The sequence below is a fragment of the Pyxicephalus adspersus genome, chromosome 12 (assembly GCF_032062135.1).
Source record: "Pyxicephalus adspersus chromosome 12, UCB_Pads_2.0, whole genome shotgun sequence".
NCBI classification, from domain to species: Eukaryota; Metazoa; Chordata; class Amphibia; order Anura; family Pyxicephalidae; genus Pyxicephalus; species Pyxicephalus adspersus.
Genome location: NC_092869.1, coordinates 596,868 through 612,820, shown reverse-complemented (window position 1 = coordinate 612,820; position 15,953 = coordinate 596,868). Strand labels below are relative to the sequence as shown.

At 48.8% G+C, this 15,953-nt stretch overlaps 2 protein-coding genes across 2 annotated transcripts in view; both read right to left on the bottom strand.

Moving 5' to 3' along the window:
• Positions 1 to 110, bottom strand: part of PMVK (phosphomevalonate kinase) — a gene marked incomplete in the record, with an annotated part of 1,708 nt that extends 1,598 nt beyond the window's left edge. Inside the window, 1 exon segment of the mRNA XM_072428353.1 lies at positions 1 to 110. Coding sequence (XP_072284454.1) covers positions 1 to 73 — 73 coding nt within the window.
• A 2,614-nt stretch (positions 111 to 2,724) lies between these two features.
• On the bottom strand, positions 2,725 to 15,826 carry PBXIP1 (PBX homeobox interacting protein 1). The gene is made up of 11 exons (XM_072428644.1): positions 15,682 to 15,826; positions 14,207 to 14,290; positions 12,685 to 12,757; positions 12,531 to 12,571; positions 12,273 to 12,432; positions 10,571 to 10,783; positions 10,412 to 10,432; positions 9,870 to 9,943; positions 8,484 to 8,609; positions 4,947 to 6,373; positions 2,725 to 4,348 (listed from the first exon to the last, which is right to left on the bottom strand). Exons 9-11 carry the CDS (start codon positions 8,550 to 8,552, stop codon positions 2,725 to 2,727), a joined length of 3,120 nt encoding a protein of 1,039 aa, XP_072284745.1. The 5' UTR covers positions 8,553 to 8,609; positions 9,870 to 9,943; positions 10,412 to 10,432; positions 10,571 to 10,783; positions 12,273 to 12,432; positions 12,531 to 12,571; positions 12,685 to 12,757; positions 14,207 to 14,290; positions 15,682 to 15,826.
• Between the last annotated feature and the right edge of the window lie 127 nt (positions 15,827 to 15,953).

The following is a 15,953-nucleotide window of genomic DNA, read 5'->3' as shown; positions in this document are numbered from 1 at the left end:
GCCGGTCGGTTATGAAATCTTTTCCGGATTTTCTTTTTCCGCTGAACAGAAGAACCAACCGAGGTGCCGCCATCTCTTCCGAACCGGAGCCCCGCCCAACACAAAATAACCACGCCCAACACAGCACTAAAGTCTCCAGGCTCCGCCTTTGAATCAACACTGATTGCATGAGACGCTCTGACCACGCCCCTTCTTCGCTCTTGTATGGCTGTCTGTATGTCCCGCCCCTGCAAACAGAACCCGCCCCCTCGCCCCAGTGTCACACCACGTGCCGCCCATTAATCAGGCTCTGCGCTCATATCTGAGTACCTGAGACTTCTGAAGGGGGCAAATCTTAGCTCTACCCCCTGTAATACCACCAGAGGGGGCAAATCTTAGCTCTACCCCCTGTAATACCTTCAGAGGGGGCAAATCTTAGCTCTATCCCCTGTAATACCAACAGAGGGGGCGAATCTTAGCTCTATCCCCTGTAATACCTCCATAGGTGGTGATTCCCAGTCTTTTCCACTGTAATACTTCCAGAGGAGGAGAAAATCTCAGCCCTCTTCCCCGTACTACCCCGAGGGGAGGGGGGAAATCTTATCCCTCTTCCCAGTACTACCCCGAGGGGGGGCAAATCTCAGCCCTCTCCCCTGTAATACCACCAGAGGGGGCAAATCTTAGCTCTATCCCCTGTAATACCTCCATAGGGGGTGATTCCCAGTCTTTTCCACTGTAATACTTCCAGAGGAGGAGAAAATCTCAGCCCTCTTCCCAGTACTACCCCGAGGGGGGGCAAATCTCAGCCCTCTCCCCTGTAATACCTCCAGAGGAAGAGGAAATCTCAGCCCTCTTCTCTGTAATACTCCTGAGGAGGACACACATTAGCTCCGCCCTTGTATTAACCCCAAAGGGGGCTATTCTCAGCCTTCTTCCCTGTACTACCCCCAGGGGGGCAAATCTCATCCCTCTTCCGTGTAATACTCCCGAGGTGGACGTGGTGGACAAATCTTAGCCCCCGCCCCTGTATAAACCCCAAAGGGGGGCAATCCTCATCCTTCCCTGTAATACCCCCTGGGGTATTATGTTTGGCATCTTATCCAATTATTTCCTCTCTCATTAGTATGAATGCAGCCATGGCACCCCTCCGTCAGCCTGGTGGATCATGGGGTCCATCCCCCGGGGTCAGTGACTCCTATGCAGTTTGGGGGGTGACAACCCTTGTGTGCAAGCTATCACTCAATCACTGGGACACTGGCCCTCCATTGATTTGATTCAGAAACGACCACAGGTAAAAAAGTGATAAAGGCGGCAAATAGAACATACCCCCTGCCCAATCTATATGGGCTTCTAATAGTACCCCTACCCCCATAATTGTCCCAGTTTATCCAAGTATGGCGGAACATGACACTGCTCCTGTCTCTTTAAGGCCCCCCCACACACTCACCATTCATTCCTTATCCCACCACTCCCTGTACCAAGGTGCCACCCCCATACTCCATATGGGCCAATCACTGAACACCAGGCCTGTCACATGGGAGGAGGGGAATAGGTCACATGATCCCTTATATACCCAGAAGTACCATGTACATGTCTTATTGGTAGTAAAATATATGGAAGGTATATGGGGAAGGAGGTGGAGTAGATCTATTCTCTAACCGAACCCTTTGGTTGGAGTAGAGCGATACATAGGACCCCTCGTAATTCCCAGCATCCCATTGGGGGGGACTTTGCTTCCCACCCCATGAAATATAATGAAGAAATTCCTTAACAGGTGTCCACTTCTTGTCTCAGTGACAGGACAAATAGGGTGAATTTCCGGAAGGGGACACACTATAGAGGCCTAGCAATGACCCCATTCTGACCTTAGGCCCTCCGTACAACGGTCAGTAAAAACTCCAGAAAACGTTTCACAATTATCATTTTTATTTTCAAAGTGCATTAGTCCAACGGCAGTTGGGATTAAATTAAACAGCAAACAACACACAAAACTAGCGGGCGTCCAGTGTACTCTGTACAGCAGCCACGCGTGGAAAGCTAAAATATAAACTTCAAGTGATTCGCTGCGGAGGAGTGTCACAATAACATCACACGTTAATATTCTGTCGGTCCCAGAGTCCTACCTACTACAACCTGCAGGGGGACCCCTTCATTGTTATACATTCAGCGCCAGATCAGTGCAAAGCCGCCATTGGCAGGCAGACGAAGTCACAAGGAACCCAAAAACTGAATCCTAAATTCTATGGAGCAACCAAAAACTTTTCTCTATTCTAAGGTTAGAACTGGGGAAATATGGCACACAAGGGGGAATGTCCATGGGGCAACACAAGATGGCCCCCAACACGCTCCAAAGAACTGGGGGAAACGTTCCTAAAGGACAACATATTGGGATTCTGTGTGGGGTCTCCAAGGACCAAGGTTTTCAAAAAGGGCGCTAAGAAAATAAAGTTTTTTCACCAATATCTCTGAAAGGTTTTTGTGTCGGCTGGTTTCCGTGTCTCCGGACTGTAGGTTAAGGCACTAGTGATTAAGGCCAGGGACGGTTTTCATGAGACACCAGGGACGGAGTACAAGGGGAAGAGTCCCAGCATCAATAGCGTGAGACGGTGATGGTTGGCGACCAATGAGACATTCATGAGCAGAGTTTTCAAGGATTGGAGCGTGAAGCTTAGCCCTCATAGTGGTTATGGTGCTGGACTTGTAGGAGGGTCCAAGATGATTTTCAGCATCTTCAAGTCTATAGAATTAATAGTTCTTCTGATGATCATCGTGGTTGGCTCGGTGTCCATTCTCTTTGTTGTCATCGTGGGAATGATGTTTGTTGTCGTGGATCTTGTCCTTGTTGGGTTTCTCTCTGCGGTCATCATGTTTGTCATAATAAGGTTTGGAGGGACGATATTGATTGGATCCATCAGAATTACCTTCATAATGTTCAGGTTTTCTATGACTGTGATCATCTTCCTTCCGTGACTTATGTTCACCATGGTGGCCCTCAACATTCTTCCATGGCTTGTGCTCATGGCGGTGGTCTTCATCATCGTTCCATGGCTTGTTTTTATGGTGGTCACCATCACCTTGCTTCCGTGATTTATGTTCATGATGGTGACCATCACCGTGCTTCCGAGTCTTGTGTTCATGGTGGTCATCATTTCCTTGCTTCCATGGCTTGTGTTCATGATGGCCACTATACCCTTGCTTCCATGACTTGTGCTTATGGTGGTCACCATCCCCTTGTTTCCATGTCTTGTGTTCATGGTGGTCACCATCCCCTTGTTTCCATGGTTTGTGTTCATGGTGGTCACCATCCCCTTGCTTCCATGACTTGTGCTTATGGTGGTGGTCTTCATCATCATTCCATGGCTTGTCTTTATGGTGTTCACCATCACCTTGCTTCCATGATTTATGTTCGTGATGGTGACCATCTCCTTGCTTCCAAGGTTTGTGTTCATGGCGGTGGTCTTCATCATCATTCCATGGTTTGTGTTCATGATGGCCACCATCACTCTGCTTCCATGTCTTGTGTTCATGGTGGTCACCATCCCCATGTTTCCATGGTTTGTGTTCATGATTCTTGTGTTCACGATGGCCACCATCCCCTTGCTTCCATGTCTTGTGTTCACGATGGCCACCATCCCCTTGCTTCCATGTCTTGTGTTCATGGCGGTGACCCTCACCTTCCTTCCACGACTTATATTCATGTTTGTCTGGCTGTGACCGGAATGAGCGATAATGCTCATTCTTGGCATCTTTCTCTTGTTTCTTCCATGGCTTATGGTCATGGTGGAATGGCTCCTCTCTGTCTTCTTCATGGGTTATAAAGGTTGGGTTGGTCTTGTGTCCATGTCTGTCTCTTTCGTGTCGATGGTCACGGTCTTCTGTATCGAACTCATGGTAGTGGTGTTCCCATCTGTCTTGGTGTTCCTGGTGTTTTTTGTAAGGTTTCTTCTCATGAATATGTCCGTCCTCTGTTCTGTCATGGTAGTCTCCATGGTTAGATCTGTAACCATGGCTTTGATTTTTGTACTTGGGCTTCTTAAAATGCAAGTCTCTCTGCTCATGAACTGAATCTGTGGACTTGTTGTAGTAATGTCCCGGTGTCTCATGCTGGTTCTTCTGATGAGATTTTGTATCTTTGTCATACTTTTTATAATCATTTCTGGCCTTTTCATCATGGTGGCTCGGTGGCCCATCACCGGTCTTATACTTCCCCTTGTATGGTTTGTGGTGGTTGTTGTTATCTAAATCTTTCTTGCTCCTGTATTTCGCTTTAGATTGGTTGAAGTCAGATTGGGAGGTCTTCTCCAGTTTTTCGGGATTGTGTTGGTGGTCGGATTTGTAGCTTTTTCGCTGGCTATCTTTTTTCTTAGACCTAGAAAAGGAATTTAAGGAGACCTGCACATGTTATTAGAGGAAGCGCTACCAGACAGACAAACACAGAACTGATGGTAATTGGGCTATAAATGACAATAAAAGGAATCGTTAGTCAAGATCAATGCCCATGACCACGCCATTCAAGAACCAACCATAATAAAATTCTGTCCTTGGACTCCCCCCCCCCCCCAACTTCAATGAAGGATTGGCCCTGCTCACATGAAATCAGGAAGCTGCCTCCATTAGAGGAGGCAATTACGGACATAGGACTAAAGGAGGGTCCGGTCAACTGAGGTCCGAATTAGACACAAATTATAAGGACGTTCAGTTATTTGTTGGCCCCAAATGGCTAGGGACCAATTATCTTCCAATCATTAATTAAGGGAGATTGTTGCCCTGGAAATCCCAATAATCTTAGTGACAAATTATTCCAGGAAATTGGATTTTCTTGAAAAGTTCTGAGTCTTCCTTCACAGCTGCGATTTGGCTATAAAGGTACCTTGGGACCTACAAAACTCCAGGAACTCAGAATCTGGCCTAAAATGGGCGGTTCGGGGGATTTTTCTCTAACCAATGGTCGAGGTGCAGCTACTCACCTTTTCTTAATGGCAGCATCTCCAAAGAAGTTGGTGTAGACGAATCTCTCAAAATCGTCCACAAGGTCGTCATTCCCAGTCTCCTTCCTTGCCAAATCTTCCAGGAAATCTTCCACATCATCCACAAAGTCCTTAAAGCGGATTTTATGGTGGGAAAAATAAGGCCCCTCGAAGAAGCCATCAAGAAGAGGTACCAGCTCAGGTAGATGTTTGGAGAGTTCTGACTTGGTCAGGTAGTTCTGCAGGATCTCCTCGAATTGTTTCCTCTGTACCGGTTTCAGATCTACGTTGAAAAGGTCAATGCCGTCTTTACGGGCGCAGTCTTCCAGGCCGGAACATCCTTCGGGAACTCGGTATTGATGATCAGATAGCTTCTTCCAGAACTTGTTATGGTCGTGGTGCCGGTGTTCTTTGCCGTGGGCTTTGTCTCCCTGTTCCCGCTTCGTGTCTTCTCCGTGTTTGTGGCCTTCTGAAAACTCTTTCTGACCCTTGCGAGGGTGAAAACTATCTCCAGCTTCTCCGTGATGATGATGAGAGTGTTTGTCCTTCCAGTTTTTCTCATTGTCAGGATGGCGAGTGGAATCTTTCCCTCGGTTCTCTTTGCTTTTGTCCTTCCAGCTGTCAGACTCACGTGGATGGCGCTCTCTATCTTCCTCCCCACTTTTCTCTCCCTCCCAGTGCCGATGCTTTTTTTCTCGCCATTGCTGCTTATCTTCGTACTTCTTACCCTTCCATTCTTCATGCTGGGATTCTGCTTGTCCATCTTCCATCCATTTTTTTCCATGTTCCTTGCCATGTTTGAAATGTGGCTTCCTGACTTGTTCCTCTGGCGTAGCTGAATCGGAGGCTTTGCTCCATTTATCTCCTTTCTTCCACTCTTTACGGCCATGGGGTTTCTTCTCTTCCCCGACTAACTCTTTACTTTTCTGTGCGTGTTCCACATACTTCTTCTCCCACGTCTCAGACCTCTGAGCCTCCATCGCCAACCTGCGGCTCATCCCGGAGAGCTGCTCTGGTATTTTTGTCTCTCCCTCCGTGGCATTGGAAGTCATGGCCTCCAAATCCTGTCTGATGGAGACCACCAATGACCTCTGTTTGTCCAACTCCTGACGAAGCATCTGAGACTCGGCTACAAGAGTCTCCTTTTGAGTCAGAAATCCCTCGATTTGGGTCTTGGAGGTCTGCAGTTCTGCTTTCAGATGGGTGTTCTCAGAGATTAAGGCTTCCTTATCTACAGCATAGGCCTCCAAGGTCTCCAGTTTCTCCTGTAGGGTCTGCAGTTCCTCCTTGGCGGATAGGTGTCCGGTCTCTTCTTGGAGAAGAGCCTCCTTCAGCCTCACATTCTCTGCCGCTATACTAAACTGTTGCGACTCCAACGTTTCTTTATCTCCACCATGCAGCAATGCTTCCAGTTCCTCTTTCTGGGCCTGCAATGAATATAATGATATTTATCTGTGGATGTGACTTTTACATGCTCTTTACATAATGATATCACGTATCTGCCAAGATAAAATCAGATCTGACCCACACACTTGTGATAAGACTATAGGAGCACGGTTGCTCAGTGGTTAGCACTCCGGCCTTTGCAGCGCTGGGTCCCAGGTTGGAATCTCGGCCAGGACAATATCTGCATGGAGTTTGTGAGTTCTCCCTGTGTTTGTGTGGGTTCCCTCCGGGTACTCCGGTTTCCTCCCACATGCAGTTCAGATAATTGGCTTCCCCCCAAAATTGACCTTAGATGTATTAATGACATGACCATGGTAGGGGCATTAGATTGTGAGCTCCTTTGAGGGACTGTTAGTGACATGACTATGGACTTTGTACAGCGCTGTGTAATATGTCTGAGCTATATAAATACTGTTTAATAATACCGTAAACTGGGGGAGCGAAAGGGGGGTTTAGAATGAGTAGTGAGGGTGCTTCCTATTGTCCCATATAGGTCAGAGAAGTGTTGAGCCACCCTCTTTAGAAGCAGTAATTTTAAAAAAATTGCAAAGAGAGGGCAAAGAAAGAGGTTTGAGGCTCAAAAGTAGTAAGTCATAATGTATTGTATTCATATGTAATAAATTCATACATAAAAACTTCATACATGTAAACAAAAGTAAAATCTATACAGATATGTTTGTGTGAGTTTCCTAGTTCTGTTGTAATTCACAGAAGTAGGGTAATCCCCTAGACAGGATGGTACTAACACAATAAAAAATAATAATAATAGTAATAATATGACCGTGTTTCCGTATAAGTCTCCGACGCGTTTCACCTGGGTTGGGCTTCCCCAGGGGTATGTGACTTTATACGATTAATGGTAATTCAGGGGAGATGCTTGGTACAGATGGTTCCCAATAACAATGCTGGTGAGCTGACAGAGGAGTCAAGGTTAGAAGTTATGAGTACAGGGATGAGTCCAATCGAGGATTTCCAATATATGGACTTAGAAGAATAGGCGAGGTTATGGGTGATGATTGTAAGGATAAAGATTGTATACCAGCATCTGCTAGTGTAAGAGATATAGGGTTCAAGCATGTCAGGCATTTTGGGTATTCTTATTCTTCTAAGTCCATATATTGGAAATCCTCATTTGGACTCATCCCTGTACTCATAACTTCTAACCATGACTCCTCTGTCAGCTCACCAGCATTGTTATTGGGAACCATTTGTACCAAGCATCAATTTGACTCTCCCCTGAATTACCATTAATCGTATAAAGTCACATACCCCTGGGGAAGCCCAACCCGGGCGAAACGCGTCGGGGACTAATACAGAAACACGGTCATATTATTACTTTTATTTTTATTTTTTATTGTGTTAGTACCATCCTGTCTAGTAGATTACCATACTTCTGTGAATTACAACAGAACTAGGAAACACACAAAAATATCTGTATACGTTTTACTTTTGTTTACATGTATGCAGTTATTATGTATGAATGTAATACATATGAATACAATACATTATGACTTACTACTTTTGAGCCTCAAACCTCTTTCTTTGCCCTCCTCCTTGTATTTTTTGAAATTACTGTGTAATAATAATATTATTAATTAGAAGAAAGCAGAAAGCCTGGTAATAGGGGAAGCTCAGGGACCGTCATTCCTATCCCTTCTGGCAAAGTATTGTCCTGGATTAAGCCATTGTTGGGACACCTCATGGGGACAGGGAAATGATTTACCAATTACTAAAACAAAGATATGAATGACAACCTCAGATCACGCACATTCAAAGCAGGTTTTCTTCATTCAGAGATCATGTGACATTTGCCTAAGAAGGAATGCCAAGCAGCGGCAGTGATGGTGACGTCCTCATGGCATCATAATATAGAAATTTGTTGGTACCGCTAAGCAACGCCTGAATGAGTCATGCAAATTTTATAATGACAGGTTCTCCTGATAGCACATCTTTGTGCAATGCGACAAAGGAAGAACACGTTATACAAATTAAGCAAATAGTTCTGCCACATGGACGTGTAATTACAGCCTATCAGCCACGTGATAATGTACTGTGATCATAACAGGAAATAAACCAGTTCTCCCGAAGTACCTGAAGTTTGGCCTGGATGTGTCGAATCTCTTGGTTTTCCTTGGCCACTTTATCTAGAAGGTCGTTCATGACCTGAAGGCTGTTTGGATCTCCGGTGAACTGGTCGGCATGTGTATGGAGCCACTCCTGGAAGGGGAAAAGGGGGCCGGACATGTGATCATGTGATACAGAGATCATGTGATACAGAATGAGTGAAGAGTACATGTTCAGGATGGGTGGGCATACAATGCGGAATGACAGGTATAGGGGCAAATATATGTCCTAGATTGTAAGCTCTTCGGTGCAGGGTCCTCTCCTCCTGTGTCACTGTTTGTACTCGTCTGTCATTTGCAATCCCTATTGATTGTACAGCGTAATATGTTGGAGCTATATAAATCCTGTTTAATAATAACAATTACCCAGGCATTAAATGTGATGCCCTGACAGCACCCCCATCACCCCTACAATAGAACATCATCTGATTCGAGAATTAAAAACCAGACCAGTTTAATAAAATTGGAGCTGCAGCTTCCACAAGTACAAAGGTGATTAGGTGGACGGATGAGAATAGTTGGGTGCTGGTCACATGACAAATGACTGTCCTGGCCCAGGTCCTGAATATGGAGCTGGATGGGTCAGTCCTGGGGTGATGGGTTACAGGGGTATCAGGTGCAGGAGGTCGGTCTTTAGCTCTGTTCAGGCCACAGACTCCATCTTTGTGTGAGGATCTGAAGGGATAAAAGTCCAATCCCGCTCATTGTTGAGATGTGTAAGGGGTTTACAAGTTACCACGAAGGAGCTTGGACACCATCACACCAACCAAGCGTGTCAAGCTTCCTGGTTGGAGGATTGTTACCTCTCGTCTCTGTTATAATAAAAGTCAACATAAGTAGGATTGTAAAGTTTTATCTTTGTATTTTTATGCTGCGTGTATATCAGGCCTGAAGCTCCCTGTGGTGGGGTATATTCTGCGGTCAGTATGGATTTGTAGGGGGAAAATGTAATCCTGGGCCAGTCCTGGGTCCTTATGTCAGGTGATGCTTTTGGAGTAAGGGGGGGGGGGGGTATGACATGCAGATGAAAATCACCTTCAGCCATTCCACCCCTCCACCTAAAACTCTGATTTCTGATCAGGACATTGATTGATCCATCATTGCGTCTTCTACAAATCAGCTGACCTTCCCTGCCATGGAACAGAGCAACGAAAGCTGCTTCAACCAGCCGTCAGCCCACCACATTTATTGCTTCATTCATCATCCCAAACCCTGTTATTGGTTTTATTCTGCGATGAATGGGGTGGGGGAGCGTTTGCTGGATGATTTTGTATTTGTAGAATCTGATGTGATGTTCCTATGGATCACAGTAACCCAGACCTCTGATGTCTGATAGTACAGAGCACACACGTACCTGGATGTCAGCGATGGTCTCCGGCTGATTGTCTCCTCCTCTAGCACTCCGCGTTATCACCGTCTGAGGGAGATCTGCAGGTGAGGATATAGACAATGCAATCAGTCACTGTATAGGTCCCACATATCATACCCCAGGGTCCCTGGGATCAAATCAATGGGCAATGCGGTCCCTGTATAAGTGGGCTCATCACATTGGGATCAGTTGTCTGCCCATGGCAGTGATTGGGCACAGCGGTCCCTGTATAAGTGGGCTCGGGGCTCCTCACATTGGGATAGGCTGGTTTGCCTTGGCAGTGATTGGGCACAGCGGGCCCTGTATAAGTGGGCTCGGGGCTCCTCACATTGGGATAGGCTGGTTTGCCTTGGCAGTGATTGGGCACAGCGGGCCCTGTATAAGTGGGCTCGGGGCTCCTCACATTGGGATAGGCTGGTTTGCCTTGGCAGTGATTGGGCACAGCGGGCCCTGTATAAGTGGGCCCTGGGTTCTTACCATTGGGATCAGTTGGCTGCCCATAGCTGTGATTATAGAAAATAACTTACCTTCATCTCCTCCCAGACCACCTGTCAAAGGAAAGGAAAGGTATAAGTGACATTACTGGCAGGATCACACACAACACATCATACCATGTACAATCTTGGAAAACCTCCTAGACATTAAGTAACAGCAGCCAGCAGGGGGCGCCCTCTGTCCCGCCTCACCTGTGAACACCAAGACAGCGAGAGCCACCAGGGCCACGGCAGCAATGATGAGTTTACTGATGGTTAGATTGAAGCCGTTGTCTTCCTCCAGTTGGTCGGCCTCTCTGGGGGTGGCTCCTACACTTGTGGGTGCAGTGCCCCTTACAGTCCGTTTTCGGAGCCCCTCCAAATCATCGTCACTGCTGGAGCAGCTCACCTCCTCCAGATCCCCTCCTGCAGAACAAAAAAAAAATGGGGGCGGTGAGGGAAGGGAAACGCAGGGGTGGAACTACGAACACAGCAATGACATTTACATAATGGGCGGAGCTTATCACCTCAGGGGACGTCCATGCAGGACAATCATCACACAGATGATAACAAAGGGCCACTCCGGGGTTCTAAATAGATCCGGTTATTAGTCACAGAGATGAATCGCACAAACCAGACCTCACGGGGACCCTCTAAGAGCCCATTCACACCAAGTGCTTGAGCTGGGTCCCAACGTGAACATGCATGATCTTACATTACCCCGCGTTCTCCTCTCGGTGACGCCACCCCTGTATTCTCTGCATTGAATCAGGATATTCTTGCCCAATTCAATGCAGCGCAAGCAGTGGTGACGCCCCGGGAATGAGGTGAGTATTGTCTTCATTCTAATATCCCTGGCAGGGAAGCGGATTTTCCATTTCCATGAAAGGTCGGAGGAAGAAAACGCTGCAATGTGCTGGAAGGATGTACTGCACATCACATGTTCACACGCTGCACTGATTGGATGCTGCTTTTCATTCTAGACAGTAATTGGACGGTTAGAGCTTCAGGGTTTTCTTGTCTTTCAAGAGTTCTCCATGAGCCACCCGCCAAGGGGGCCACTGCATGGATTGGGTGAGCTGCCAAATTCCAGGAGCCAACACAGGGACGCCCCCCCATTCTCTACAAAACCCCTTGTACGTGTACCTGACATAGTGACAATGGACTTTGTACAGCACTACATAATATGTTGGCGCTAAATATTGTATAATAATAAAACCTGCGGTGCCCATTATGAGGGGCCCCCACCATCCCTGTGCTGGGTTCCTGGGTCTGTACCCCTGCGGTGCCCATTATGAGGGGCCCCCACCATCCCTGTGCTGGGTTCCTGGGTCTGTACCCCTGCGGTGCCCATTATGAGGGGCCCCCACCATCCCTGTGCTGGGTCCCTGGGTCTGTACCCCTGCGGTGCCCATTATGAGGGGCCCCCACCATCCCTGTGCTGGGTTCCTGGGTCTGTACCCCTGCGGTGCCCATTATGAGGGGTCCCCACCATCCCTGTGCTGGGTCCCTGGCTCTGTACCCCTGCGGTGCCCATTATGAGGGGTCCCCACCATCCCTGTGCTGGGTCTGTACCCCTGCGGTGCCCCTATGAGGGGTCCCCACCATCCCTGTGGACTTCCCTAACACGGACACGGCACACAGATGAATTCCATGCACCACACACCATGCATCACGCAGGACCTGTGTCACTAGCAGAGCGCTGCCCCCAGCTCCTGAGTCCACCCAGCGGTAGGGAGTCGGGTAGGTACTGCACTAACTCCTCAATGTAACGTGCTTCAAGACAAGAACACAGAGAGGGGGAGGGGATTATAGGTAGTCGCAGCGATAGAGGTAGCGAGAGCTGTGATTGGATCGTGCTATGAGCAGGCTGCACAATGCTGACACGCCCCTGCGGAGCCTTGCAGCCACTCACCCAATCTCCTGCGCAGTCCTGGACCCGGCTCTTCACTGACTGGCTCCTCCTTCGGACTTTCTGACTCCTCAGGAGGGATCTCTAGGTGCTCCTTGTGTGGCGGGATCTCGGTGATGGTGGGAGGAGACTCCGGCTCCTGAGTAGAAGAAGTTACGGGCGCCTGAAGAGGACAAATATGAAAAATAAATTCAATTAGGTAAATGTACTCAGAACCCATCATGTGACTCTGTGACCCCGCCCCCATCCCTGCCCCCTCACCTTCTCCTCCTGCACTCCCTTCTCCTCGGTGGGATCAGGACCTGAAATCAGAGGAATAATTGGGAGTGACTCCGGATTGAGATAAGGAGAGAAGCAGCAATACAAATATCTCATCTCTGGGGTCACCCCTTACACAGTCACATGACCGGATTACCTGCAGGCTGGACCTCTTCATGGCTCGGCAGTGATTGGCCGTGCTCGTACCCCAACGTCTCCACCGGAAGGCCCTGCAGGGGACACAAATGTGTAATACATGAGGGGGGATACAGACCTTACAAGCCCTCCCCACTATAGAGCTGCATTAGGTCCCTCCTGTTATGTGGGCGGAGTCCTGACACAGGTGAGAATGAAGTCATGTGATCACCTGTGACACCAACCTGCACACAGCAATGAAAGGTACTCAGGTTATCAATCACTCCTTGTGGTTGCATTTACATCTATGACACGACCCCCCCTCACCCCATCCCCTGCACCCCCCCCATCCCCCAGAATTCAGCCCCAAATAAATATTGGCCTGGTATACACAGGTGGGGGTCACAGCTTAGTACAAACCTCACAGCGACCAATCAGAGAGCAGCTTTCCCTTCCAGACTGATGATAGGCTGCATTCTGATTGGCTCCTCACACATAATCTGTGTGTGCTGTGACTCCGCACACATGGCGCCGGGTTATCTTACTCACCTCTATAAATAGCGCTGTGTAGCCAGCCAACACCCCGGCCAAGTGTGAGAGACATAAACACGGTGCAGAGAGCCGGGGCCACTCTCATCACCAGACACAGACAAAGGGGTATTAATGGTACCCCGTGGGACCCCGCGATCCTCCGACCACCACCAATTTCTCTTCTGTCATCAAATGCAAACTACAATTCCACCAATCAGATAATTTTGTGATTGTATTGTAATGTGAATGGTCGCCACCAGAGGCGCTCTGCTCTCCCTGGCTCTAATTTTACCTTCTGTTAGAGCCTGAAAGGTCTGATCTGATATTTTGCCATCTGTGACCCCCCCTCCCCCTCCAGGATCTCCCCCCACCAACAATGAGTTAACGAGATTACACATCTTTTTGTAGACTCATCACCGGGGTCCCTGTGCTTCTCTATACAATGCAGACAGATCCTGAGCGGTGGGAGGGGCCATATCCTGACAGGTGGGAGGGGCCAGATCCTGACAGGTGGGAGGGGCCAGATCCTGACAGGTGGGAGGGGCCAGATCCTGACAGGTGGGAGGGGCCAGACCCTGACAGGTGGCAGGAGCCAGCAGGGGGCAGCACATAACATTCTGAACACATCCCAACCCCTGCCCCAATCTCCTCTCAACAGCCCTGATACAAGCAATAGGAGGAGTTATGCAAATAGACGAATGCTTTGATGATGATTGGCCTCAGGAGTGAGTGTTCCCATGATAAATAATTTGCATAGGTAACGCCCACATGTGATTCAGAGCCTCTATGATTGAATGAACTGTTATCCAATAAATGAAAGGGGTGGAGCCAGGGGAAGTCAGGCTAAGGAGGAAGTTGGCTAGGTGTTGCAAAAAATGGGGCGGAGTCTAACTTGCTGCAGCTTCCTCGGTGTGAGTGCAGTTGCCCGGGGCAATGGAGCTCGTTGCTGGGGTAAATTATTAGATACTTTTGGATTTGGCCCCCTGTGTTTTCTGTGTACCCCGCCCGCGTACCTCGGTGTTGGGGATCACCCAGTTATTGTCGGTGTCTCAGTGCTCTCCGCTCTCCGCCATCCTGGCTCTGGAAACGGGACAAACCTGCAAACAATGAGAGGACAGGTGACAGGTGTGTAAAGGGGGCTGAGCCACCCAGATCCAGGCTCTGCGCTCTCCTAATTTGTTTATTGGTCATGTGACATGCAAACCCACAGCAGTAAAACAATGGCGGTGCAGACTGAGGACAACCCTGATTGGTGGAAGCCTCCACCCCCCCAAAAATGAATAGAGAGATTAGGAATCCTTTCTCTGCTCCTGCATGAGCAGTTCATCATCTTAGCAGTCAGGTGGACACACGGCCACGCCCTGACACCCCCCACTGACGCCACTAATGCGCCATAGATCGGAAGCAGGGGCAACATGTGTGATGTCATCATTCAGGGGCCCCAAACTCAGGGGCCAATGTATGATTATAATAAAATCCTCCTCCATCCCCCCACTCCATGTTCAGGAATTGGAGAAGAACTCAGCAGAGTTCCCCCTTTAAGGAGTTATGTCACCAATCACTGCGCTCCTTATCTCCCCAGGGGTCGGAGGGAAATGATCAGCGCCATGAGGAGATCGGCCAATAAAACGCTGTGACCTATCTGTGTTATACCCCCCCCAACCCCCGCAGCAGCTGCAACCGTCATCGGCCAATCACAGCTGTGAGGGTGACTCAGCTAGTGGAGGTCATGTGACCACAGACACGGGGTGCAGCTGCCAGGTCAGGAGGAGGTCATCAGCAATGGGGGCACCAGAGACCCCCAACACTGAGTAACTGGGGTGCAATTAAAGAATTCTACCCCCTCCAGGGACTCGTTGCCTGGGGCAACCACAATCTCCCCAACTTCATCCAGAACCCCTAAATTCACTCCCAGTGCCCGAGGTCTCATCACCGGACACCTGTCCATCCTTGGTCACATGACCCCCAGTGACACCATATATGGAGGGGGAATATCTGAGGAGACCCCGCCAGCAATACACACCTGACAGAGGGGCTAACCCCCCACCCCAGCGATTCCCCATCCCCCACCCAATATTATACAGCACCACCACACCATATATGGCAAAACCCAACTCTAATGACAGATACTGAGAATTTCAGGCAGGGAAGTGTTACTGTGCAGATCATCACACCTTGTCATACCGGAAGGGGCGGGGCTATCACCATGGTGACAGATGTGTCGGAGAATCTATTCTCACAGGTAAAGAGGCTAGAAGCACATAAAATGACCCTAGGCTGGGTTCAGGCCCGGTTCAGTTCCAGGGGATTGGGCTTCAATGATTTGTATGGACACCATGACACCTTTAAAACCTGTATAGGACGCTACAAATAGCGACAGGTTCTCTTCACCTCCATAAACCGCAGCCCTCAGTCCTCCTGCATCCCAGCACAAGTGTCTGGCCCCTAGCATGCACCCAGTTAGGGCCCCATCCCTTCCTTCACTCACCTGCTTCCCAGCTCCGCTCTACACCAACTTCTTCGAGTCTGTGAGGGGGCTTACACGTGACCCAGCACAGCCAATCAGCACTGAGCCCCCGGAAGTGGAGGGCGGGAAACGATGACTGACATCTAGTGGGAGGGGCCAGCCACTATAGATGAGAGTGACACAGACAGGTGAGTGACAGCTGGTGGGAGGAGTCATAAGCACAATGTGAGTAGCTGTTTACAGACAACTGTCGTCTCCGGATGTAAATGAAGGGGCGGGGATTATGAAGTGAT

Bases quoted from the DNA above. Each gene is read 5' to 3' on its own strand.
- PBXIP1 (XM_072428644.1), bottom strand. From the start codon at position 8,552: ATGAACGACCTTCTAGATAAAGTGGCCAAGGAAAACCAAGAGATTCGA. The intron at 6,374-8,483 runs GTACTTCGGGAG...TATTCATTGCAG, and splicing joins ACATCCAGGCCAAACTTCAG to GCCCAGAAAGAGGAACTGGA. The intron at 4,349-4,946 runs GTGAGTAGCTGC...TTCCTTTTCTAG, and splicing joins GATGCTGCCATTAAGAAAAG to GTCTAAGAAAAAAGATAGCC.